At 37.6% G+C, this 27,026-nt stretch overlaps 1 protein-coding gene across 3 annotated transcripts in view; it reads left to right on the plus strand.

Annotated features, from left to right (window-relative positions):
* Positions 1-27,026, plus strand: part of LOC106509183 (histone-arginine methyltransferase CARM1-like) — a 268,219-nt gene that overhangs the window by 77,424 nt on the left and 163,769 nt on the right. For all 3 annotated transcript variants that reach the window (XM_021064264.1, XM_021064249.1, XM_021064260.1), the window contains exon 2: positions 16,671-16,796. In XM_021064264.1, the coding sequence (XP_020919923.1) occupies positions 16,671-16,796 (126 nt within the window). The remainder of the gene's footprint in view (positions 1-16,670; positions 16,797-27,026) is intronic.

Below are 27,026 nucleotides of genomic sequence, written 5' to 3' on the forward strand. Positions count from 1 at the left end.
TCCAGGTTGGTGAACACAAAGAATGCTGGGAGAGTAATGAGCTTGGAAAGGGGATGGAAACTGAATCTTTTCTCCATACCTTGCCCCATGCATCTCTTAGTAAAGTGTTTTCTCAGTTCTGTGAGCTGCTCTAGCAAATTAGTGGACTCTAAGGAGAGGATTGTGGGAACCTCTGATCTGTAACCAGCTGGTCAGAAGCACAGATAATGCTACAGGCGACAACTTTGGCTTGTGACTGGCAGCTGAACTGGATGGGGTTGGGGGGTGGGGGTCAGTAGAATCAGATGCTGTCTCTGAGTAGACAGTGTCAGAATTGGGTTGAATTCTCAGACACTGCCCTGGTGTCAGGAGAATTGCTTTTTGGTATGGGTACCATATTGAACTTGGTACCAGGAACCTACTTTAACCCTTACGCTTTGAAAGAGCAGAAACATTAAGTTATCTTTTGTCAAGGGTAATTGAAACAATCATTGAATTAAGCTTAATTTAGTGGTATTGGAAACTACTTTTGAATGGAATAGAGATTTAGTCCAATGTCTAGTTGTTCTACTGATATTTTGAGGTCTAGCATTCACTTCTAGGAATCTTTGTTGTTGTTCTTTTTATTACCATACCTGTGGCATATGGAAGTTCCTGGGCCAGTGGTTGAATTGGAGCTGCAGCTGCAGCATATACCACAGCCACAGCCAACAGTGGCTCCAAGCCACATCTGTGACCTATGTTGTACCTTGTGGCAACTCCAGATCTATAACCCACTGAGCAAGGCCAGGGATCAAACCCGCATCCTCACATATGTGGTCCTTAACCCACTGAACCACAATGGGAACTCTGACTTCTAAGAATTTTATTTTTCAAGTAGCAAAGATACTGAGAATATAGGCATATATGGATGAATGAACATATGAATGTATAGATACATGTGAATAAATGAACAGAAAGGAAATATGTAGTGTGACATTTAAAAAAAAGATGAACAGTCTTCATTTTTGGATGGTTAGAACAGTGCTTCTCAAACTTCCTTGTTCATATGAGTCATCCTGGGATCTTGGTAAAGATACATATTATTATGCAGAATCTGGGACAAGCCTGAGAGTCTACATTTCTAAGAAGCTTCAAGTGATGCTAAGGGAACTGATCCATGAAGCACACTTTGGTTGTCAGTAATTTAGAGGAATTTGAGTTCTTTCTACAATTCTGGGTTTAACTAACAATAAGATTCCTTGAGCTTAATTTTCTCAATATTTCTCAAATATTTCTATTTCAATGGGCAGATCATGCACACTAACATCCAGAATCTTGACCCTCAGATAAATTACTTACATCTGAAAGTAATAAGAAAAGTGAGAGCACATTCTCAGACTTCTCCCGGCAGAAACAGAGATGCACCAAAGTCAACAGAACATCAGTGGTGCAGAGCAATAACAGTGCTCTTCTAGCACATGCAAGAGAGATTTCTGCAGTCTCTTGCTTCCAGTAGAAAAGACTAGTCACCATGGAGCATCTCTGCAGTAAGCTTTCCAATCTACACAAGAGGTGCTTCTGATTGCCAAGTTTCTGTTTTGCCTGACCATCTTTTGGTCTCTTCACTAACTTTTGGTAATCTTTATTAGTATGTACAGGAGGCTGTATGGCATGTGAATGTGTGTGTGTGTAAATTGACAGATAATTTAAGGCTTTTTAAAATAAGTGTTTTAAGGCAAATGTAACCAACTAAAGACAGTTCTAACCTTTCAGATTTCCTCTTGCAAAAACGTTAATGGAAGATGTTAAAGGTCTCGCCCCAGATTTTCTATTAACCTACTATGTGGTCTTGGACAAATCTACAACCTGGGCTTCAGGTTTCCATTTATTAAATAAGCAAGTTGTGTTATATGACTTCTAAGTGTCTTTCACATTAATAATTTCACAAGAAGTGCTAGGTGTAAAATCTTAACTTGGCTTTGAGCCTTTCATTTTATAAGAAATTAATATATTTCACATGTTAGGACCAGAGGGTCAGCTTTCTAAATAAAATATATGTTTCTTGATTTCTGATTCTGAAAATAGTTTATAGTAGGAGAAACCTTTCTTCTGGCAGTTGTGAATATAACTCTCATTCTTAGGTAGTAGATACGTTTCATACTCTGACTACTTTCACAATTTTCTCTTTAATTTGGTATACTGAAATTTCACCACATTATATTTAAACACAGATTTATTTTCTATTGCCTTTTTTTTTTTTTTTTTTTTTTTGTCTTTTCTAGGACTATACTTGCAGCTTATGGAGGTTCCCAGGCTAGGGGTCTAATTGGAGCTGTAGCTGCCAGTCTATGCCAGAGCCACAGCAACGCCAGATCCAAGCCACGTCTGCAACCTACTCCACAGCTCACAGCAACACCAGATCCTTAACCCATTGAGCAAGGCCAGGGATTGAACCCACAACCTCATGGTTCCTAGTCAGATTCATCAACCACTGAGCCACGACGGGAATTCTTATTTTCTATTCTGATGCTAACTCATGCTTCTCGAATATGATGATTCATATTACCCATATGTTTTAGCACATTCTCATCCATTGTATTTTAAAGTATTCCTATCTTGTTCTCTTTCTTCTCATAGAACTTGATCAGATCTTATATCCTCAGTCTCTTAACTGATTTCACATTTTCTGTCCTTGTTTTTCTCTGAGACAAAATATCAGATCATCTAAGATGTATTTTCTGTTCTGATTAAATCTTTATCCAATTTATTTAATTGTTTCTAGTCTGTTTCTAAACTCATCTGTTGAAATGTTTTACTCTTTAAAATTTCTATTTTGTTCTATTACATAGCCACCCATGCTTTCTTATTGTGACTAGTTTTTCAAGATCTTTCATCATTTAAAATACACTGTTATACTAATGATAAATGATCTGAAAAAGAAATAAAGTGATATCATTTTAAAAAGTTTAATTCTTACAGTCTTTCTTTACATATTTTGTCTTTGCATGAACACATAGCTATCTCCATTCTAAGATGTGAAAAATACTTTTGTATAATCTAGCTGATTTTAAAAATGGCTATTAATTTTTTTAAGTAAATGTTTAATTGGGTATAAATTGTTAGGTAGGAATCTGTATCAGTTAAGATCCAATTTAGCTGTAAAACAGGAAACTCCCAAATGATAGTGTCTTAAAAAATTAGAAGTCCAATTTTCATTCATATAAAAGAAATCTAGTAGTCATTCCAGGATTGGCTCCAGGAAATCTTTAGGAGCCTAGCTTCCACTATTCTGCCACTCAGTTCTACTCATATTAATGGTTACAAGATGACTGTTGAGGATCCAGAGATCACATCTACTTTCTAGCTAGCATAATGGAGAAAAGGAGAAGGGTAAATTTCCTCATATAAGAAAAGGTTCCCTCTGCTATTGAACTCAATTTTTTCAGCCGTTTTGCTGCATCATTTGTTGAAAAAATAATCCCTTACACATTGACTTAAAATGCCATGTTTATCGAATGCTAAATTCTAAGATAACTTTATTTCTGAGATTTTTCCCATTACATTCATCCATTTGCTTTATTGATGTATCAGTACTACACAGCTCTCATTAAAAAATTTTAGTTTCTGATAATGTAGTATCTGGCTACTTAATTGCCACCCCACCACTAAAAAAAAAGAGAAATTCATGGCTTTTTTTCATCCTTTTATTTTATTGAACAAAATTTAGACTCATGGGACAGTTTCCTTTCTTTCTCTCACACGTACAAATTCAAAACTGAAAATACTGGATTTATAGGCATCTTCTAGACTTTGCATTAATTTGTCTTTTACACCTCAGCTTTCATAGTCCTGATCTGGTCCTTTACAATTCTAACAGCCTATTCATAATTTTTCTATAATTTTTTTGATATTTAAAATAGAATTATACTGCTACCAATGTGTCTGTGCACATGTGTGCGTGTGTGCGTTTGTGTGTGTATGTGTGTTTGTGTTTAGGAAAGCTATTTGGTAAGTTTATTCTGTAACAAGTTCCCTTTTCAGCCTTCTAATTAGCATAAGTTTTAGTTTGATTCTTTTGATGCATTCAGCTGCACAATCAAACCATCTTCTTTCTAATATTTAAAGCTCTTGTTTATTTTCATACTTTATTACATTGGCTAGCATTATCAAGACAATGTTAATTAATACAGATTTGAGCAAACTCTTTGGTATTATTTTGGCTTTAATTTCAGACTTAAGTCCAATATTGACTCTTTGGGATTGATACAAATATTCTTTATTACAGTAGAGATTTACCCTAGATTACTAAAAGTGTTTTTTGTTTGTTTCTTACTGTCGCTTGTTTTTTTCTCCCACTTTTTATTTTCTACATTGATAAAATATATCACATATTTTCCTCCTATATGTTAACACATATTGATATTAATAACTACAGGAGTTGATAATAATTTATGACCTGGAGCCAGGTGATATTGGTTCATATCCTGTCTATAGCATATAAAAGTGATGTAACTGTGGTTCTTCTCTATTGCTGTCTCAGTTTACTTCCCTTGTAAGATGAGGATTAGAATAATACCTACCTGAGAGTTGTTACAAAGATTGGGTGTTAATGCATATAAAGTGCCAGGCAAATGGTCAGTCTCAGCATCATTATTGTTGAACCTGGACTAACACTACATTGTTATATTGTACTAATATTTATTATTTTATTATGAATAAAAAGCCTAGTTATAGAAAGGTTAAATAATGCTCCCAAAAAGAGGAAGTAGGGAAGTACTCTAGCTAAGATTCAAGCATAGGTGATCATCTTCCTTCCATACTTGTAATAGAATTTAACATTTATTTTGGTAATATCTTTGTCAAGTTTTCGTGTTGTACTATATTGACTTTGTGCCTGATTTCTTCTCTTCTGGAGTGGTTTAAGTAGCATTGAAATCATCTCTTCCTTAAATTTTTTGTAAAGTATAGCTTGTAAAACCATATGGCCTTAATAATCTTCTGGGGAGTTCCCATTGTGGTACAGGAGAAGCAAATCTGACTAGGAACCATGAGGTTGAGGGTTCAATCCCTGGACTCACTCAGTGGGTTAAGGATCCAGCATTGCCATGAGCTGTAGTGTAGGTCACAGATGCGGCTCGGATCTGGTGTTACTGTGGCTGTGACATAGGCCTGCAGCTGTATCTCTGATGAGACCCCTATCCTGGGAACCTCCATATGCTGCAGGTGCAGCCCTGAAAAGCCAAATCATCATCATCATCATCATCATTATCATCATCTTTTTGGAAGAAATTCTATAGATGTTCAAATTTTTTCTCAGAGCAGGTCAAGAATCTGGATCTATACTCAGGGAACCAACATTTAGTGAATATGTATTGTGTTCAAGGCCTTAAGCTGGGGATTTCTGGGTAAAAAGACATGCATAGGGCATCAGAAGGGGCTTATCAATTAATGGGAAGATAGGACTGGTTAAAAAAGAGCAATTAAACAAATTATGGCAAAAAGTTAATGTAGTGAGAGAAAGCTATGCTTAATCATTTCTTTGCAAGGGTGAGCCTATGGGCTAGAGTCCATCCAATACCTCTCATGGAATTGGTGGGCTTTGAAGTGGACTTTTAAGACTAGCTAAGCTTAAATAGTAAGAGAAGGGTATATTTACAGTTGACTTCTTGGAAAAATAAGATTTCAGAGATCATGTATTGAGAAATGTTGAAATGCTTTTCTCTGTCCCTTTCTTCTTTCTTTTTACTTGTCATAGAGAGCTGCGTAATGTAGAGCAGTGAGAATAGATTTGAAACCATCCAGGCTGACACAAGCTTAAGCAAGTCCCCCAGAAACTCTGAGCCTCAGGTTCTTTGTTTAGAGAATGGGCAAAAGGAATCCATCTGTGGCATAGCAGTGAGCAACAAATGAGGTGAAGGGTGTGAAAGTGCTCAACCAAGGTGGATAGCTCCTCTGTTGCTCCATTTCTATAAGCAACTGTTGTCAGTCAAGAGAGCAACATTAATTGCAACAAATGAAAACCTTTTAAAGTCCCATTTCCCAGTGCCCTATGCAGACTGATGTATTGATATTCATTATGTCACTTACAAATGAAGTGGAATTTCCAAATCTGCCTTACTCATTCACTAGCCTATTACATAGGCTGTTCCCAGTGCTTGGAATGACCTTTCTCCCTTCTTTCCTTTCTCCTTGGAAAGCCTTTTTCTTCCAAGGCTCAAGTCCACTGTAAAGTCTCCTATGAGGGAGCGATCTACAAGGCAAAATTTCTTGCTTGTTTCTCTAAGGCACCATAACCTTTCAACAGACCTCTTCTTGCACTGTGAGCTTTCTCAAGGCTGTGGGTAAAAGTTTAGTTATCTTTGCATCTTTCCTTAGTGCCACTCAACAGTGACTGGCTTAGAACAGATGCTTATAAATGTTAGCTGCATGTCCATGTATGAATAAATCCCCAAGCCAAGGCTTACAGACTTTTGGTTTCACCACACCTGCTGCAGGGCGAAAACAGTAATGAATCTCTACAACAGCTCTTGACAGCAAAGTTGTTATTTTATACTCTTTCATTGGAAGCTCTCACTTTTTTGTTGCTATAGCTAGTGAATCCACACCAGAGCAATTATCCCCAACTGATTAACTTCAAGAGAATAGTTCATAGTCTAAAAAAACACAAGGAGAAAGCTGGTGATCTTCCAGAAATATTCAAATCGAAATTAAATTTAAATCCGAAATGACCAGCTTCTTCAGGGAAAGTAGGAAGAATTAAGAATTTTACATTTTTATGGAGAAATGAGGAAGTGAACTTTTTCTTGACCTTTTATCATGACTGGAAAACATTTCATAAACCAAAAGCTCCGAACTATTTGCCAGAGTTGAAAAAAATGTCAACTGAAAGTACCAAGTGTTTGATTGACACTTTGAGATATGTAATGCTCTGATATTATATTCTCTTTGTTTTTAATGTGGTTTAGGACATGAACAAAGCTTCTGTGACTGTATTGATTCCCCTATTTAATTCAATAAACATGTATCAACCATATTCTATGTACTGAGTTCTGTTCTGGAAACAACAGACATGTATTTGATAGGAAAGAGTTGAGATTCAAAAAAGAACAATATCCACTACCCCCTTTATTTAATTCCATTAACTAACCATGGCTCTCTGGCACCTAGTCACTTTCCCACCATGAGAAATGACAGGCAGAGCTGAAGGATACTCAGAAAAGCATTGCAAATTTGAGGGAGCAGTAGGCTCCTAGAGAACTGTTAGGGAAGTGGCAAACTCTTTCATCAAAGGCAGTATGAAATGTTACTTCCTTCTGATTTGAAAATATTGGTCACAGAGGTGTTTAAATTTTCATTATGAAGTTGGTTTTAGTGTTTATTTGTTCTTTCTGCTGTGGTCATGTGTGGAGAGAAGGATGTGGAAGAAGAGAGAGAATGGTTACAAAAATATTTAAGCTGATTCAGAGGCTAGAAAGATGAGTTTGTCTTTGTACTTTGTTTTCAGCAGTGGAAATGACATACAGGCCATATGTGTCTGAACTGGAGTGATGCTGAGGGTGGTTTCATTCACCAGAGTATGTGATGATCCCTGCTGTGTACCAGGTCCTCTAGAGGAATCACAGATAAGAAGGACACAATTACTAAAGTTAACTTCTTTTTGGCCACACCCGTGGCGTGTGTAAGTTTGGGGGCCAAGGATCAAACCCATGCCATAGCAATGACCTGAGCCACAACAGTGACAATGCCCCTGAGCCACCAGGGAACTTAAGAAGGACATAGTTCCTGCACATGTATGATCTGACATGTTGCAAAATGTTTAAGACTATGCGGCAATAGGGAGAGTAATTTAAGTGCTGTAACAGAGGTTCAAAGTACTGTTGCATTAGTGAAACAACGGAGATAACATATGCTAGTTGGGAATGACTGGGAGAGGTGCCATAGGGTGTTGGCATTTGAAATGGACATTGATAAATTAGACAGTGTTTTCAGTGGCAGAATTGATTTTCTTTATCACTTCAGAAGTTCTGTTCTTCCAATTTACCTCCCTACTGCCACCGTAATTATAAGCACTTCTTGCAGAGCAACTGGTAATTAGTTTGGCTAGAGTATGGTATATGTTTAGGGGATTGTAGATTGGTTGGATAAAAGCAGGAAAGGTGCATGGGTTTACAATTCCAGGCAGAAGAGTCTGTTCTTTAATATTCAGTGGGGAATCTTTGAAGGTTTGAGCAGAGCACTGCAATGACTGCACATGTGCTTCATTAATTGTAATCTGGTAGCTTCGAGTAGCATGAACTCATTTTCAATTGCTGGAGCAGATAACAGTGGAGAAACTGTCACCATTTTCCAGTTAAGATGTAATGAAGTGATAGAACAAGCAAGGTCAAGAGTTTCAGGCAAAGAGTTCTTAGGCTTGACACCAAAAGGTGATCCATAAAAGGAAAAACTGATAAGTTGGACTTCATCAAAATTAAAATTTCACTCTGTGAAAAACCCTAGTAAGAGAATGAAAAGACAGTCTACAGAATGGTCAAAAATATTTGCAAGCCACATATCTGACACAGGACCAGTATCTAGAATATATGAAGAACTCTCAAACCTCAATAGTAAAAAATACCCAAAAACCAACAAAACAAAACAACCCCCCAAACCAATCCATTTTGAAAATGGGTATGACATAAATAGACATTCACTGAAGAGGATATTCAGGTGGTAAATAAACACATAAAAAGATGTTTAGTATCATTTTCCATCAGGGATGTCCAAATTAAACTCACAAAGAAATACCAATATCAGAATGTCTAAAGGAAAAACACCAAATGTTGTCAAATATGTAGAGAAACTGGACCATTCTTCCATTGCTGATATGAATGTTTAATATACACAGTCACTGGAGAAAAGAATTTGATAGTTTCTGATAAAACTGTATGTATAATTATCATCCTTTGAAAAGTTCAGGAAAATGATATTTACATTAAAATGAGCAACAGAATAATATTGAAGTCAAATTCCATACAGAATTACTCTAAGAAAAAAGGTGGGCAGGGCCAGAATAACATCCCTAGCAGCAGTGAAAGCATTCTCCAAAGACATACTCCAAAAATATGTCTGTGAGATTAATTTACAAAACAAATTAAGAGACTGTAAGAAAATTACACAGGGCATGAAATAATGGCAAATCAGAATTAGAAAAACTCAGAAATGAAATGACAAAATTCAGGAAATAATTAGAAATAAAATAATGATTTTAGAAATGAAGACTAAACTAGAAGGAACAAAAAATACATCAAATAAAGGGGAAAAGATGGATGTTTTCTAAAATATAAGAGGGACTGTAAAAACAAACAGAATTCAAAAGAAAGAAACTTAAGCAGAGAAGATCCAACATATATGTAAGCGTCTCTGAAGAAGATATCAGAACAAAGAAACAAATACTAAAGTTTCAATTCAGAAAAACTTGCTGAAATAATTGAAAATGTAGGTTGAAGGAATAAACTTTATACTGAAAATATTGACCTAGAATGGCCAGCATAAGACACATCCTGGTAAAAATTACTGACCTCTGAAGAAAGAGGAAAAAAAAAAAGTCCTTTGAAATCTATACAACATTAGCATGTTAACTGCTAAGAGAGGGAAAATTTGATTATCACTAGACATTTTGACAACAATGCTATATGCTAGAAGAAAACACAGTAGCGTAGTAAAGATCTTCAGGGAAAGAAAATGTGAGCCAATGATTTTATATCCAGAGAAACTGACCTTCAAAAATATAAAAATCAAAGACAATGAGTGGCATGCAAGAATTCATGGAATATTGTTCCCATGACCCCTCCTAAGGAATCTACTAAAAAAATTGTTTCAGCAGGCCCTTCCTAAGATTCCAATAGAAAATGACTTTGGCAACCAAAAAGACTAAGAGAGGTCTCTACATAGGATTGGTGGAGAGCATTAGATGGTTACTAAGTGAGTGCTCAAATGAGTGTTCCCATCCTGGCTCAGTAGAAATGAATCTGACTAGTATCCATGAGGATACAGGTTCAGTCCCTGGCCTCACTCACTGGGTTAAGGATCTGGCCTTGTGAGCTGTGGTGTAAGTTGCAGATGTGGCTCCAATCCAGCATTGCTGCGGCTATAGTGTAGGGAGGCAGCTACAGCTCTGATTAGACCCCTAGCCTGAAGTAGTGTTCCTCCATATGCTACAGCCCTAAAAAGACCAATAAAAAAAAAAAAAAAAAAAGCTCAAATGGAACAATCCTACTGTGTAATGACTATATGATTTGATAGTGAAGACTTAGCATAACTATAAAACAAAATATAGAGGAAGGCATTTACAAAACCAAACCAGACCCCAACCCAAAACAGCAGTAAAACAATTAGACACCTGTGTCAGTAATCATAATTAGTGATGATAAAGTATTGTTATTTTGAAACTGAATTCTTAAAAGCCTCTTTCTCTCTGTCTCTTTGTCTCTCACATATGACTGTTACCCCAGTTGTCAACTCTAAAACCACCTCCAAATCTTTTCTGCTATTAACCTCTTTCAACCTGAATCAATCAAACCATTTTCAGGTTTTCTTCACTCTCATAACTGGCAAGTAAAAGCTTAGAATCTGATCTTTCGAATATAAAATTCTTACCAGGTAGAAGAGAGGAAGAAGCTGTGGATAATTCATTTATTACTATTGTGTCATATCCTCTAGGAAACTGTGTTATTTCAGCATTGATGCCCAATTTTAATATTGGATTTCTTAGAGTTTCATATCCTGTTCTTTTTCCCTTATACTCATTTTCTGTGGTTAAGTTTGGTTTGTTAAAAATAACAGTACGGGAGTTCCCGTCGTGGTGCAGTAGTTAACAAATCTGACTAGGAACCATGAGGTTGCGGGTTCGATCCCTGCCCTTATTCAGTGGGTTCACGATCCGGCGTTGCCGTGAGCTGTGGTGTAGGTTGCAGACCCAGCTCGGATCCCCCGTTGCTGTGGCTCTGGCGTAGGTTGGTAGCTACAGCTTTGATTCGACCCCTAGCCTGCGAACCTCCATATGCTGTGGGATCGGCCCAAGAAATGGCAAAAAGACTAAATAAATAAATAAATAACAGCACAGTTGTTTATATAATTTACTCCATCTATAATAGATGCTTCCTATTCAGTCCTTTGTTTTTTTGGCCATTCCTACAACATATGGAAGTTCTTAGCCCAGGAATTGAATCCAAGCATTGCAGAAACAGTGATGGATCCTTAACCTGCTGTGCCACAGCGGGAACTCCCAGTCCTTCTTTAAGTTATCCATGTCTAGGAAATATTCTTTAGGTAAACTAACTTTCTGTTTCTCGGCAGAAAAATAATAAAGGGGTTACTTAGCGAAGAATTGGCATAATGCCATGATATTGGGTCATGAGTGCTCTTCTGTCCAGGAATTTATGTAAAAAGTATATTTTAGATCTCTCTTATAGACCATGCCTGATATCTAATATTCCTGGTCAACTAGTATTGTAGCTTTCCTTTGAAGGTTCACCTTTTGCATTTGCATAGGCTAAAAGGAGACGGGGTATTTATGTGGAGAAGTAGAGAGGTATTGGTTAAGAGAGGAGGGACAATTGTCCTGACTTTATTTATTGTGCGGCGTTTCCATGTTTTCTTGGATGCACTAGTAAAATGGGTGGATCCTGGATGTCTTTGTGTGCCTTTGGATGTTTTATCAGATAAGGCTGCAGAGGAGGATAGAGTAATCACTGTCCCTGTGATTTTCTTTGAGAGTTCTCTGGTAGAACAAGTGGCTTTTCCTCAAGGAGCAAACAACAGGGCTCTCGGCTTTCCTAAAGCTGACTAAATTTTGTGCACATGAACTTATTCTACTTTGCTGCCATGAGGGTTTCAGGGCTTGCCCTTCAAGAGGTAGCAGAGAGGCTCACTGAAGAGAGCAAAGTTCAGAGCAGAATGATAGTGAATACACAGAAGCTGCAGTTTTCTGTGCCACTGAAAAGATGCAATGAGATGTGTGCAGAGGGAACTAGAGTGCTCTGCAAAGGTAGTTATTATACTGGTAATCTTTCTTGATAGAAAGATAGATGCCTGGTCCCTTAGTACAGTGTATGTTGGAAACGATCTCCACACCACCCCTGCTTCTCACCACTTTGATGCTATTTCCTGATCTTTGATTTATATGTATTCTCCAATAGTTTTTTTTTTGTATTTCTCCATTTTTGTAATGTAAATTCTTTAAGTTTAAAAAGACAATTCTAGGAGTTCCCCGGTGGCTCAGAGGGTTAAGGATCCTATGTTATCTCTGCTGTGGCTTGAATTCAATCCCTGGCCCAAACTTGTGCATGCAGCAGGTGCAGCCAAAATAATAATAATAATAATAATAATAACAACAACAACAACAAAAGAGAGAGAGATAATTCTTGGTTGATAAATACACTCTCCTCTAAAATAGCTGCGCATTAATCTTGATCACATAATTTGAAATTTTTTTCCTGAGGTATATGGAAGCTCCTGGGCCAGGGATCAAATCTGAGCTGCAGATGTGACCTATGCCACAGCTGCAGCAACGCCAGATCCATAACCAACTTTACTAGGCTGGGGATTGAACCTGAGCTGATACAGAGACAACTCTAGATCTTTAACCTGCAGAATTTGCAAGCGGGGAAATGCAGGAATTCCAGAATGTTTGTTTTATATACTAACATGGTCAAAGGACAGGAAAGGAAATCAACACAAGATATAAGATTAGCAAATATAATACAGGAAAAAACATTCATTTCTGTGAATGGTTTTTAAAATGAGAATTATATTGAATGCAAAAAATCCTAAATACTTATTTTTAATGAATGAAGTACCAATTAGTATCTAATAAATGGGAAAGGTAAAAAATTGGTAATACCCACCAAGAATGAGAATGTGTTAATTACTTTTGTAGTTAACATGCTAACTACTTTAGCAATTGGTAGTATATCTTTATGTTTTTTTTTTTTTTTTTTACCAGGTGAAAATAGCTTTCTTGTTCTTTTTTTATTGTAAAAATTAGTAGTCATGTAGAAAATTCAAACAATATAGAACTTTATGGGGAAAAATAAAAATGATCTATCATCTCTCTGTTCAGGAGAAACCATTGATGACATTTTGGTGTATATCTTTTATTTATTTTATATTATTTTATTGTTTGGCTGCATCCATGGCATGGGGGAGTTCCTGGGCCAGGGATCAAACCTGAGCCACAGCAGTGACCCAAGCCACAGCAGTGACAAAGCCAGATCCTTAACCTGCTGGGCCACCAGGGAAGTCTGGTATATATCTTTTAAGACAGTTTTCTCCAAAGATAAACACAACATTAAATTGCTACAATAGTACTATACACATTGTTCTTTAGCCTTAGCATGGTGGTACCATGTGTGATTTAACCAACCATGTAATTGATGGTAGGCTCTTAGCTTCTTTGCATTTGCTAGCTATAATAAACAGTTCTAAGATGAATGCCCTTGAATATGCATTTGTCCACACTTGATAAAGTACATTGTGCAAGAAATTATATTATGAGTAGAGTGTCTAACAGAGAATACATAGGTTTTAAATTTTGAGTCACATGGGCAGAATATATTCCAGAAATGGAGGCATTTACATGCCAAATAACTGCCATTCACTTTTACTCACATACTCTCTAACATTTGATTATGTCACTTTATAGTTTTAAAAACTTAACAGTGAGATATGAAAAGTGTGATCTTATTGTCATACATTTCTTTGATTATTTCTGAGATTCATTATTTTTGCACATTTCTTTGCTATCAGCACTTTTCTAGTTGCCAGTTGTCTATTAAGCCCTTACTAAATTTTCAGAAGGGTTGCTTGCTTCGTATTTTTTGCTGATTGTATACTGGGGATATTGAGACTTTGTTATGTATGTTGAAAATATTTTCCTAGTTTATCATGCTTTTTAATTTGGTTTAAAGTATTTAAAAATTTGCCATATGTAGGTTTTTAAAATTTTGAGTAATTACCACTACTTTCTGGATTTTGCTGCATACTTAAAAGGACATTTTCCAACCATATTTAAAGATAGGGTAGACAGAGGATGAAGAAAAGAGGATATGGAATTCCTGCTGTAGCACAACAGAATCGGCAGCATCTCTGGAGTGCTGGGACACAAGTTCGATACCCAGCCTGACAGTAGGTTAAGCATCTGGGTTACCACAGTGGGATCTTGTGTTGCCACAGCTGTGCCATAAGTCACAAGTATGGCTTGGATCTGATCCCTGTCCTGGGAACTCATATGTTGTGGGGCAGGCAGCCAAAAAAGAAAAATAAATTAATAAAAAGAAATGAAAAGAGGATATACAGACAGGTGTTTCTCAATTTATAAAAGTAGGAGGAAAGCTACTTAATTTATATTCTAATCAAATCACAATGATACAAACAATAATAAATAAAAAATTTCTGGAGCCTATCTGGTTAGGAAGAATTGAACCAGGTAAAAGTAAAGCTTTTTTTTTTTTTTTTAACCTATTCTAGGGTGGTATGCAATCAATACAGAGAGAAATAGTTTCACTGATTCAACATGCATTTATTAAGTATGCTGTAATGGGCTAGGTTTTGATTCAGACGAAAAAAAAGATACTGATTGTGAAAATAAAATTGTCCCTGCCCGCAGAGCTCACAGACTCTACTATGTACAAGGGACTGAAGAAACCTATGGTCCTCCTTCCTTCTTCTTCCTCTCTTATTCTACCTCTAAACCATAAAAGAAACAATTGATAAATGCTAGAAATTCTGATTTCTTGGGAAAATTATTTCTTATGATTTCAAAAAAAAAAAAAAACCCCACTAAACAAACAAACAACAGCCCCATATTGTTTAACGGAGCCCCAGGCTCCCTGCCTCTGTGTCTACATTCACAGCTCCCTCCCTGCCAGGAGACATGTATGCCTTTAAGACACTCACTGGGCTGTAATATCTAAACCTGTAATCATGATGCATGCCAGAAAATGTTTTCAAAACATCTGCACTATTTAACCAGCCAAGATGTTTTGTGAAAAATATTTGTGAATGCTTCCATCAGGAGGCACTTACTTAATTGAAATCATGGATGAAAATATTTGAAAATATTTGGTCATTTTAATTCTGTGTATGTGTGTTTTGAATATACATATGCTCATGTGTAATAGAATTTTATATATAATTATATTTTTAAGTTAATACACATATTGTATTTAATTTTGTAAGGGAGAATGGAAAACATTAGAAACTAGGGTCTACTTTATAATGAGAGAAATAATAATAGTCCCTTGTTGTTTTTAATAGGATCTTAGAAATTATTTTCCCTTTATTATTGAGTCTTCACAAAAAGCCAATGAGATCAGCAGCAATTTTTTATTTATATCATAAAGAAATGTGGCTCAGAATGACTAGGTGATTGAAGTTCCTTGGTGAATAAATATCAAAGATGAAAGCAAAACTGCAAGTTTCATTGCTCTTGCTACCACACTACAGTAACCTCAAGGCGAAAGGCCCGTCTCACCTGTAAAAAGAGTTGAGAGTTAGTTCCCAGTTATCCATGGATGAATCTGATGAGACCATAGCCACTTGCTATATAGGTTCTGCTTGCAGAAACAAAGCTCCCTCTTTATCCTGCTTTCACGTGGTGGGAGGAAGAACATGGTGTGGGGTCAAATACCTGGGTTTGAACTCCTGTTCTGCCACTTTTTAGATCCGCATATTTTGGACCTAAAATCTGTTCCTTGTATACACCTAGGAACATTGGCAGTGATGACACTTACAGTGAAGATTTGTTGTGATATCTCCGGCACACAGTAGGTGCTCAAGAATCACCCATGAAGACATTACCTAATCTCTCCTGAGATGGTGTCAAGTGGTATATATACACAATGGAATACTACTCAGCCATAAAAAAGAATGACATAATGCCATTTGCAGCAACATGGATGGAACTAGAGAATCTCATACTGAGTGAAATGAGCCAGAAAGACAAAGACAAATACCATATGATATCCCTTATAACTGGAATCTAATATCCAGCACAAATGAACATCTCCTCAGAGAAGAAAATCATGGACTTGGAGAAGAGACTTGTGGCTGCCTGATGGGAGGGGGAGGGAGTGGGAGGGATCAGGAGCTTGGGCTTATCAGACACAACTTAGAATAGATATACAAGGAGATCCTGCTGAATAGCATTGAGAACTATGTCTAGATACTCATGTTGCAACAGAACAAAGGGTGGGGGAAAAAATGTAATTGTAATGTATACATGTAAGGATAACCTGACCCCTTTGCTGTACAGTGGGAAAAAAAAAAAAAAGATACAAAATAATGTGGAGAATACGAGGGTTATAGAGAATGGATCCCTGTACCGAAAGGTAGGAAACAAGAGTCAGTTTTGAGCCCTATGCTAACCCATGGGTTTTGGTCATGGTTACATTCATCCTCATATTCGCATATATCCCGGGAGGCATTCTTTTAAGAAGATAGAGGAGTTCCCTGGTGGTATAGTGGGTTAAGGATCCAGTGTTGTTACTGCTGTGGCTTGGGTTCGATCCCTGGCTCAGGAACTTCCGCACACTGTGGGCATGGCCAAAAAGTAGAGATAGAAATGGGGAGCCTTGAAAACAGGGAGAAATGTAGGAATAGCCAAACTTTTTAAAATTGCTCAGAAATGATTTTCCTAATCCTTTTGTAATTTTTCCCACCTTCTATAGCTGATGGCGTCTGTGTCTTCAAATGCTCACTCACCAGAGACACTGAATGTTGCTGTGTGGGACAGGAATCCATCTTGATTACCCTGGGCTACAACAGTGCTTTGCTGAAGTTTGAGTCTCCTGCTGGTAAGTCTTATGGATTTTCCAAAAGCAGATCTGATTGGTTGACTTTCAGCAGTGTGGTTCCTGATGTGAGCAACTGATAAAATGGTTTAAAACTGGTTTTGTGCTTACTTGATGCCATGGCTAGGGAACAGTCAGCCTTTCCCTAGACCATGAGAACATGTATATTCTTAGCACCCCTTTCCTTCTCGTTTTTGTTCTCCTTCATCCAAAGCTTCAGGAAAGGATGCAAGAATTATCTGGATTTTCACCACTGTTGTTGATTCTCCTTGAAGATGAAGTTGTTTGCTGAAATGTGATTTTCAGGTTGAGTTGTCAGTGGTTTCGTTCTGTTTTTGTGTTTGAGTCATTTCTTGAGCATTTTTAGACTCTGGACAGCAAATGTCTAGCAACAAAGAAGTAAACTAAAGTGTAACAGAAGTATTTGAAGAAAAGACTCAAAGGCACTGAGAGATTTCTGGCCACTTGCAGTGGGGTTGAGTCATGAAGCTGCTGGCTGCAGAATCCTGGATGTCCTAAACCTGGTGTTGGCCCACTGGTGGGATTGGTGGGCAGGGTTGGGGACCCAGAGGGCCCTGGAGCTGGTGTTTACCCCCTGCTAGGCAGAGTCAGGTCCCAGGGTCTCTGGCTACAGGGCTCAGGAGGTCTGGCTGAGCGAGTGCTAGGGCACTGGTATGTGGAGCCAAGCTTGACATCCTGGCCCCTCTGGTGGATAGGGTAGGGTCCCCAGGATAGCTATGAGCTCAGGGGTCAAGGCTTCAAGTGGAGCTGTCTCCACCTGGCTAGTTGCTTTGGCCAGTACTGATGCTGAAAGACTGGTGGGCAGGTCCCAATGCTAATAAGCTAGAGGAAGGTTTCCAGAATGGCATTTGCCAGCACCAGTGTCCACGTGGCAGAACAAGCTCCCCTAAATGACTGTTGCCAGTGTCTGTATCCCCAGGGTGAGCTCTGGTTCATTCCTGCCTTTCTGTGAGGCTCTCAGAGATCAGTGGATGGGTCTAAACCAGTCTTATTTCAAATAACTTCTTCTGCCTTGGGTCTCAGAAGATGTGAGATTTTGTGTGTGCCTTTTAAGAATGGAGTCTGTATTTCCCACAGACCTCTGGGACTCCTGAAAGTATGTTCTGCTGGTCTTCAAAGCCAAAGGTTCTGTGAGCTCATCTTCCCAGTGCAAGAACACCTGGACTGGGGAGCCTAATGTGGGGATTGGACTACTCACTCCTTAGGGAGAACATCTGCAGTGTAATTATTCTCCTGCTTATGCGTTGCCCACCTGTAGGTCTGGGTCTTGAGTATATGGCACCTCTGCCTCTTCTACTTCACTCACTGTGGTTCCTTCTTTATATCCTTAGTTGTAGAAGATACTCATTCTCATATGGTGTACACTGAGATGTTTCCAGATTTTGGCTATGATGGGTATTGGACTATGATTTTTTCCATTTCTCTTATCAGTATCTAGGAATAAAGTTGCTGAGTCATAGAATAAGTTATATGCTTAGTTTTATAAGAAATAGCCAGATTTTTTCCCCCAAAGTTGTAACATTTTATACTCCCACCATAATGGGTGAGAGTTCTGATTGCTCCACATCTTTGCCAACATTTTATCTTTCAGTCTAATTTTTTTCATTCTGGTGGTTATGTGATTGTGTCTCATTGTGGTTTTAGTTTACATTTTTCTGATCCCTAATAATGTTAAGCAGTTGTTCACATGATTATGAATTGAAATTTGCCTGTTAATAACTGGTTGTTTATCTATGGAGTTGTTCTTTATATATCCAGGGTACCAGGCATGTATCAGATATGTAATTAATGGATGTTATCTCCTAGTCTATAGCTTGCTTATTTATTTCCGTAAGGATGTCTTATGTTGAGGAGTAGTTTTAAATTTTGACAAAGGCCAGGTTATCATTTTCTTTTTTTAGTATTATTTTTTAATAGTTATTTCCCCAATACAATTTTTTTCTACTGCACAGCATGGTAACCCAGATACACATACATGTACACATTCTGTTTTCACACATTATCATGCTCCATCATAAGTGACTAGACGTAGTTCACAGTATTACACAGCAGGATCTCATTGCTAATCTATTCCAAAGGCAATAGTTTGTATCTATTAACCCCAAGCACCCCATTCCCACCCTCTTCCCATTGGCAACCACAAGTCTGTTCTCCAAGCCCATGATTTTCTTTTCTGTGGAAAGGCTCATTTGTGCCATATATTAGATTCCAGATATAAGTGAATATCATAGGGTATTTGTCTTTCTCTTTCTGACTTACTTCACTCAACATGAGAGTCTCTAGCTCCATTTGTTGCTGCAAATGGCATTATTTCATTCTTTTTATGGCTGAGTAGTATTCCATTTTGTATATATACCACATCTTCTTAATCCAATCATTTGTCAATGGACATTTGGGTTGTTTCCATGTCTTGGCTATTTTGAACAGAGCTGCAATGAACCTGCGGGTACATGTGTCTTTTTTAAGGAAATTTTTGTCTGGATATATGCCCAAGAGTGGGATTGCTGGGTCATATGGTAGTTCTATGTATAGATTTCTAAGGTACCTCCATAGTGTTCTCCATAGTGGTTGTACCAGCTTTACATTCCCGCCAACAGTGCAAAAGGGTTCTCTTTTCTCCACACCCCCTCCAGCATTTGTTATTTAAAGAAATGGAAGGATATTCCATGCTTCTGGGTTGGAAAAATTAATATTGTAAAAATGGCTATACTACCCAAAGCAATCTACATATTCAATGCAATCCCTGTAAAATTACCCATGACATTTTTCACAGAACTAGAACAAACAATCCAAAAATTTATATGGAACCACAAAAGACCCAGAATTGCCAAAACAATTCTGAAGAACAAAAACGAAGCAGGAGGTGTAACTCTCCCAAACTTCAGGCAATATTACAAAGCCACAGTTCTCAAGACGGTGCGGTACTGGTACCAAAAGAGACAAACAGACCAATGGAACAGAATAGAGAACCCAGAAATAAACCCAGACACCTATGGTCAGTTAATCTTTGATAGAGGAGGCAAGAACATAAAATGGTAAAAAGACAGTCTTTTCAGCAAGAATTGCTGGGAAACCTGGACAGCTGCATGCAAATCAATGAAACTGGAACACACCCTCATACCATGCACCAAAATAAACTCAAAATGGCTTAAAGACTTAAATATAAGACAAGACATCATCAAACTCCTGGAAGAGAACATAGGAAAAACATTCTCTGACACCAACCTTATGAATATTTTCTCAGGTCAGTCTCCCAAAGCAACAGAAATAAGACCAAAAATAAACTAATGGGACCTAATCAAACCAACAATCTTTTGCACAGCAAAAGAAACCAAAAAGAAAACAAAGAGACAACTTACAGAATGGGAGAAAATAGTTTCAAATGATGCCACTGACAAGGGCTTAGTCTCTAGAATATACAAGCAACTTATACAACTCAACAGCAAAAAAGCCAACAACCCAATTGAAAAATGGGCAAAAGACCTGAATAGACATTTTTACAAGGACGATGTACAGATGTCCAACAAGAACATGAAAAAATGTTCAACATCATGGATTATTAGAGAAATGCAAATCAAAACTACCATGAGGTACCACCTCATACCAGTCAGAATGGCCATCATTAATAAGTTCATTTTCTTTTTTGATTATTGCATTCTGTGTCCTAAGAGTCCTTTGCCTCAACTATTGAATAATTTCTCTTATATTTCCTTAAAGAAGTTCTATAGCATCAGATTTTTTATATTTTATGTACACAATTATCAATCTTAATTATTTTTATTTAGTGTAAGGTGCTGTCCCAAAGATTATTTTGAGACCATATGGATATCCATTTATTCTTGCTCTGTTTGTTAAAAAGACTTTTGCAAGCCAAATGATTGTACATGGACTTGGTCTATTTCCAAGTTTTCTATTCTTTTCCCTTGATTATCCTTGTGCCCATATCACATTGTTTGGGTTACGTTTAAAGTAACACTTGAAGTCAGATAGTTTTAAGTCCTCCAACTTTGTTCTTTGACAAGATTGTTCTGGATATTTTTGGTCCTTTGTATTTCTATGTATATTTTATAATTACATTGTCAAATTCTACAAAAGTGCTTTGTTAATTATGATTGAGATTGATCGCTTTGGTGGAATTGTCATTGTGACAGTATTAATTGGATTTTTTTCTGTTTGCCAACTCACAAGTTAGATGCCACCATTTCATGAATGCTGACGGAAAATACAGGACTCCTGCCTCAGAGATAAAAGGCATCTTAGAAAAAGAGGAGTAGCCAAAGTGTCTGCATATTATCTCTGAGTTCTGAGTCCCAACTCCCCCAGGCAAACGTGGAGGGTGGGATGGTTGCCTGCACATGCAGTGCGGTGTATTACATGAGAGGAACACTGAGCTTGAGGAACCTACCATTTAACAGCAAGAAATAAGCAGGCTTGCTCTTTGTTCCAGGGGAAGATATTTAAAAAAAAAATTATTAGAGTTGATTTACAATGTTCTGTCAATTTCTGCTATATAGCAAAGTGACCCAGACATATATATATATACACATTCTTTTTCTCTATTATCTTCTATCATTTTCTATCACAAGTGATTGAATATGGTTCCCTGTGCTGTACAGCCCGACGCCATTGCTTATCCATTCTAAATGTAATAGTTTGCATTTACTAACTCCAAAATCTGAGTCCATCCCACTCTCCCCCCATCTCTCTTGGCAATCGCAAGTCTGTTCTCCATGTCTGTGAGACTGTTTCTATTCTGTAGAAAGGTTCATTTGTGCCATATTTTAGATTCCACATATAAATGATATCATATGGTATTTTTTTTTCTCTTTCTGATTTACTTCACTTAGTATGAGAATCTGTGGCTACATCTATGTTGCTGCAAATGGCATTAGTTTGTCCTTTTTTATGGCTGAGTAGTGTTTCATTTTAAATAGGTACCATATCTTCTTCATTCATCTGTCAATGGGCATTTAGGCTGTTTCCATGTCTTGGCTGTTGTGAATAGTGCTGCAGTGAATATAGGGGTACATGTATCTTTTTCAAAGAAACTTTTGTCCAGATATATGCCCGAGTGGGATTGCTAGATCATGTGTTAAGTCTATATTTGGTTTTCTGAGGAACCTCCTTACTGTTTTCCATAGTTGTTGTACTAATTTACTTTCCCAGCAACAGTGAAGGAGGGCACCCTTTTCTCCACACCCTCTCCAACATTCGTCATTTGTAGATATATTAATAATAACCATTCTGACTGGTGTGAGGTGGTAGCTCATAGTAGTTTTGATTTGCATTTCTCTAATGATTAGTTATGTTGGGCATTTTTCAGAGGAAGATATTACTTCATACCTCATTGTTGCTTGCTGTATACCCCACCCTGAGAAATAGCCCAGACAGAAGGTAGTCAAGGCCCAGCATTCTTGGCCTATCTGAGTCCCATCAAGGGACCCATGGAGGAAAGTTTCCCAACACTGTTCCTCTGTAAGGAGGAAGGAGATTTTCTGATGTATAAACTCCAGAGAATGATTGTACAGGAAACTTCATACATAGGTACAGTCAAATCAGACACAAATTCATATTTGAACAGCCTTTGTAGGAAAGACATTCACAGATAAGGCATGTTAGAATTTCTTCTACAGCTAAGAAAAAAAATTCTATGAGTAGTGCAGGATGTACCACAGGCAACCTTCTTAACAATTTGGTAGAGATAGGCCCCTGGTCTTGGTACGCTATAGACCTGGTTATAGATAAGTAGGTGCTTCGGTCATTTAAGATATCTCCCAAACTGTAGGCAGACAATACTGAATGAGAATGAATACCAACCTCTCACTACTTTTCATTTGTTTGAGGGAACCAGGAATCCATTAGGGAGAAATAATTCAAACAGGCTTGAAGCAGAAATAAAACAGGATACCCAGATAGCAGTGAGTAAGAAGTAATTTAGAAACTGAGCCAGTAAGTACACAGTTACTACCTTAGCCCGGTGAAACTCACCCCAGTAGTCATGGAAGACAGGCCTGGACCAGAAGGACTTATAAGTTTCACTTCTCAGGCAGTGCAACCTGGTGAGTTCTAGTAGATAACTCTGTGAGCATCTTAGTGGGACCTCCATGTCAAAAGTCGAACCAGAAAAACTTAACACTTGGAGTAGTGAGTGGAGTTTCATCTTTAATAATAAAACGTATATGAGGAAGTTCTGCTTTCACAACAACTGGCTCCCAGATAAAGAGAGAAGGCTGTGTTTGTAGGTCAGTTATGACACCCTACAATTCTTTTGTGTGCATTTTGTGACTTTTATTTTAAATTGAGGTAATATATGCATATTTTTGACAATATTGAAATGACTATACTACCCAAGGCCATCTATGGATTCAGTGCAATCCCTATCAAATTACCAAGGATATTATTAACAAAACTAGGGCAGAGTATTTTAAAATATATATGGAAACACAAAGAGATCCTGAATAGCCAAAGAAATACGGAATATTGCAAAAGAAAAATGGAAATGGAGGAATCAGCCTCCCTGACTTCAGATAATATTACAAAGCTGCAGTTACCAAAACAATGTGGTACTGGCACAAAAACAGAATTATAGATCAATGGAGCAGGATAGAAAGCTCAGAAATGAATCTAAGCGCCTGTGGTCAACTAATCTATGGCAAAGGAGACAGGAACATACAGTGGAAGAAAGATAGTTTCTTTAATAAGTGGTGCTGACAAAATTGGAAAAACACATGTAAAAGAATGATATTAGAACACTCTCTAACACCATACACAAAAATAAACTCAAAATGGATTAAAGACATAAATATAAGGCCAGATACTATAAAACTCTTAAGGGAATAAAATAGAATGTTCTTTGATATAAATCTCAACAGTATCTTGTTTGATCCACCCCCAGAACAATGACAATAAAGAAAAAAATAAACCTGATGGAACCTAATTAAACTTACAAGTCTTTGCATAGCAAAGGAAACCATTTAAAAAAAAAAAAAACAACAAAAAGACAACCCACAGAATGTGAGAAAATCTTTGCAAATGATGCAATAGACAAGGGCCTAATCTCCAAAATATGTAAGTGACTCATACAACTTAACAACAAAGAAAACAAACAACTCAATTGAAAAATGTGAGTAAGACCTAAATAGACATTTCTCTAAAGAAGATATACAGATGACCAATAGGCACATGAAAAAATCTTCACCATCACTAATCATTAGAGAAATGCAAATCAAAACTGCAATGAGGTACCACCTCACACTAGTCAGAATGGCCATCATTAACAAGCCAGCAAATAGCGAATGCTGAAGAGGGTGCAGAGAAAATGGGGCCCTCTTTCACTGTTGTTGGGAATGTAAATTGGTGCAACCACTATGGAAATAGTGTGGAGGTACCTCAGAAAACCAAATATAGAACTACCATATGATCCAACAATCCCACTCCTATGCAGATATCCAGAAAAAACATTCATTCAAAAAGATACATGTACCCCCATGTTCACTGCAGCACTATTCACAATAGCCAAGACAAGGAAACAACCTAAATATCCATCAACAAATGAATGGATTAAGAAGATGTGGTACCTATATAAAATAGAATACTACCCAGCCATATATAAAAAAAAATTAAGGCTTTTTGCAGCAACATGAATGCAACTAGAGATTCTCATACTATGTGAAATAAGCCAGAAAGAAAAAGATAAATATCATATGATATGACTTATTTGTGGAATCTGAAATATGCCACAGATGATCCTACCTACAAAACAGAAAAAGATCATGGCCAAGGAGAACAGACTTGTGGTTCCCAGTGGGGAGGAAGGAGGGAGTGGGACGGATGGACAGTTTGGGATTTTTGGATGCAAACTGTAAGATTTGGAATGGATGGACAGTGGGGCCCTACCGTACAGCACAAGGAACTGTGTATGGTCGGGTCACTTTGCTGTGCAGCAGAAATTGAATAAACATTGTAAATCAACCATACTTTAATTAAAAAAAGAAAATTTGCCATCTTAGCCCCTTTTAAGTGTATGATTCAGTGGCATTAAGTACAAATTATTGTACAACTGTCACTGTTATCCATCTTCATAACTCTTCATCTTGCAAAACCAAAACTCTGCACCCGTTAAATGATAACTCTCCACCACCTGTATCCCCACCAGCCCTGGCAACAACCATTCTTCTTTCTTTTCCTATGAACTTAACTACGCTAGACCCTTATATAAATGCAGTTCTACAGTATCTGTGTTATTGTGACTGACTTATTTCACTTTGCACATCTTCAAGTTTCATCCATGTTATACCGTGTGTCAGAATTTCCTTCCTTTTTAAGGCTGAATAATCATTTATTGTAGGCATATAACACACTTTGTCTATCCATCAGTGGACTCCTGAGTTGCTTCCACTTTCTGGCCCCCATGAATGATGCTGCTACGGACCTGGGTGTGAGACTTTTTTGCTGGTAGAAATCTGTATTGCTTTGGCTCTATATAGGTGCCAAGGAATGAAGATGACATAATTTTCACATGAAAATGTACATAATTAATTTCTGCACTGCCTCATTAACTTATGTTTTACAATTAATTTTATTTTCTCTTGTTAACTGGAGGTTTATCTTCCCCTGCCAGGTATTTTTTTCTTCAAAGTGCAAATTTTACCATTATTCCCAGTAGTAACATGGATAAAACACAAAGGATTTTAAAACATCTATCATCTCAGTTCAATCCAGAGAATATTTATTGATCGCCACCCACATGCCAGGGGAGCTGCTCTGGATGAAGGTTGGAGGACCTAAGTTTGGAGGAAGGAACAGATTCATGAGTATGCACTATGGTGCAGTATGTGAAGTTCTGGAAGAGTCTTTTAAGTGCTGTGCAGACATTGGTCAGGGCACCTTCCTCAGCTTTGAGTGCATAGAAAGGCTTCCTAGGAAAGGGACTGTTTAAACTGCAAGAATGGGGTTTAGAAAAGTACACTGGGCAACAAGATATAGGGAGAATGTGTAGAGTGATAAAACACGAAGACCTACAGTGGCACCTTGAAGAACCACTGACATTTAAGGGCAGAAAACCAGAAATGTGGAAATGAGACTGAAAAGAGAGGCCAGAAAGGCAGGAGAAAACCAGGCCAAGAGTATTATTGTGGAAAGCAACAGCATACTTCAGAAAGAAGCAAGGTTATCTGGATGTGATAGGGAGTTTGAGTGGGAAGACATAAATGTAGGCGTGGATTACACTGCAGGGTCATGATGAGCTTGGCTTGGGAAATTTCAATGGCAAGATTTAGTACAAGATTGATGCACTGAATCAGGTCCATTGATTTCTGGGTGAGGAAATCACAAACCAAAGATAATAATTTTTCTCCTCTCTACCAAGATCTCAATAACATAACATACCCAGCAGAAATGAAGAAAGAACCATTAGGAAATGCAAGTCAACAAATTCCAAGAAGACGGCTGATCAGAGAGAGAAAGCAGCAGCCCAGAATCTACCCCTAAGAAAAAGGAAACCCCAGAGGCTCCAGGCTCACTGTAAGAGTGACAGGAAGGTTAGCAGTGAGGAAGAGGAGCCAGCTGGGACTAGGTGACTGTCTCTCTACCACATGGTGGTGTTGACAGGTGCTCTGTAGCCTCTGTCCTTTCTCCATCCCCAAGCAGGAATCACAAAAGGCATTTTACTTCCAGGGTAAAACCAGAGGACACCTGTAAAAAAATGGGAAGAATTTCATTGCTCACATATGTGTTTCCTCCTCACAGAAAAACTGTCCTTCTTCACTCTAGCATTTGTAGCTTCCTTCCAACCCCATCCCAAAGGGCAGAGGCAGGTTCCCCTTCTGCTAATCCTAAAACATGACATAGCAATTTCCTTTACAGTTATACAACTAATTGGCTGCCATTCTATTTGTGGGTCAGACTTAGAGGGAAATGAAACTTTCTTCAAAAATTAGATATACACTACCCTATGACCCAGCAAATCCATGCCTAGATCATTACCCAAGAGAAGGAAAAACACTATGTACACAGAAAGACTTAGGAATTTTCATAGCAGCTTTATTTACAATAGTCAAAATCTGGAAACAACCCAGATAGTTGTTCATTACCATATGAATGGACTAACTATGCCATATCCATACAGTGGAGGATATTTATTAATAAAAAAGAAATGAATAAGTGATAAACTCAACTAGGTGAATGAATCTCTGAAATTTTAAATTGAATGAC

Source organism: Sus scrofa, chromosome 1 (genome assembly GCF_000003025.6).
Source record: "Sus scrofa isolate TJ Tabasco breed Duroc chromosome 1, Sscrofa11.1, whole genome shotgun sequence".
Lineage (NCBI taxonomy): Eukaryota > Metazoa > Chordata > Mammalia > Artiodactyla > Suidae > Sus > Sus scrofa.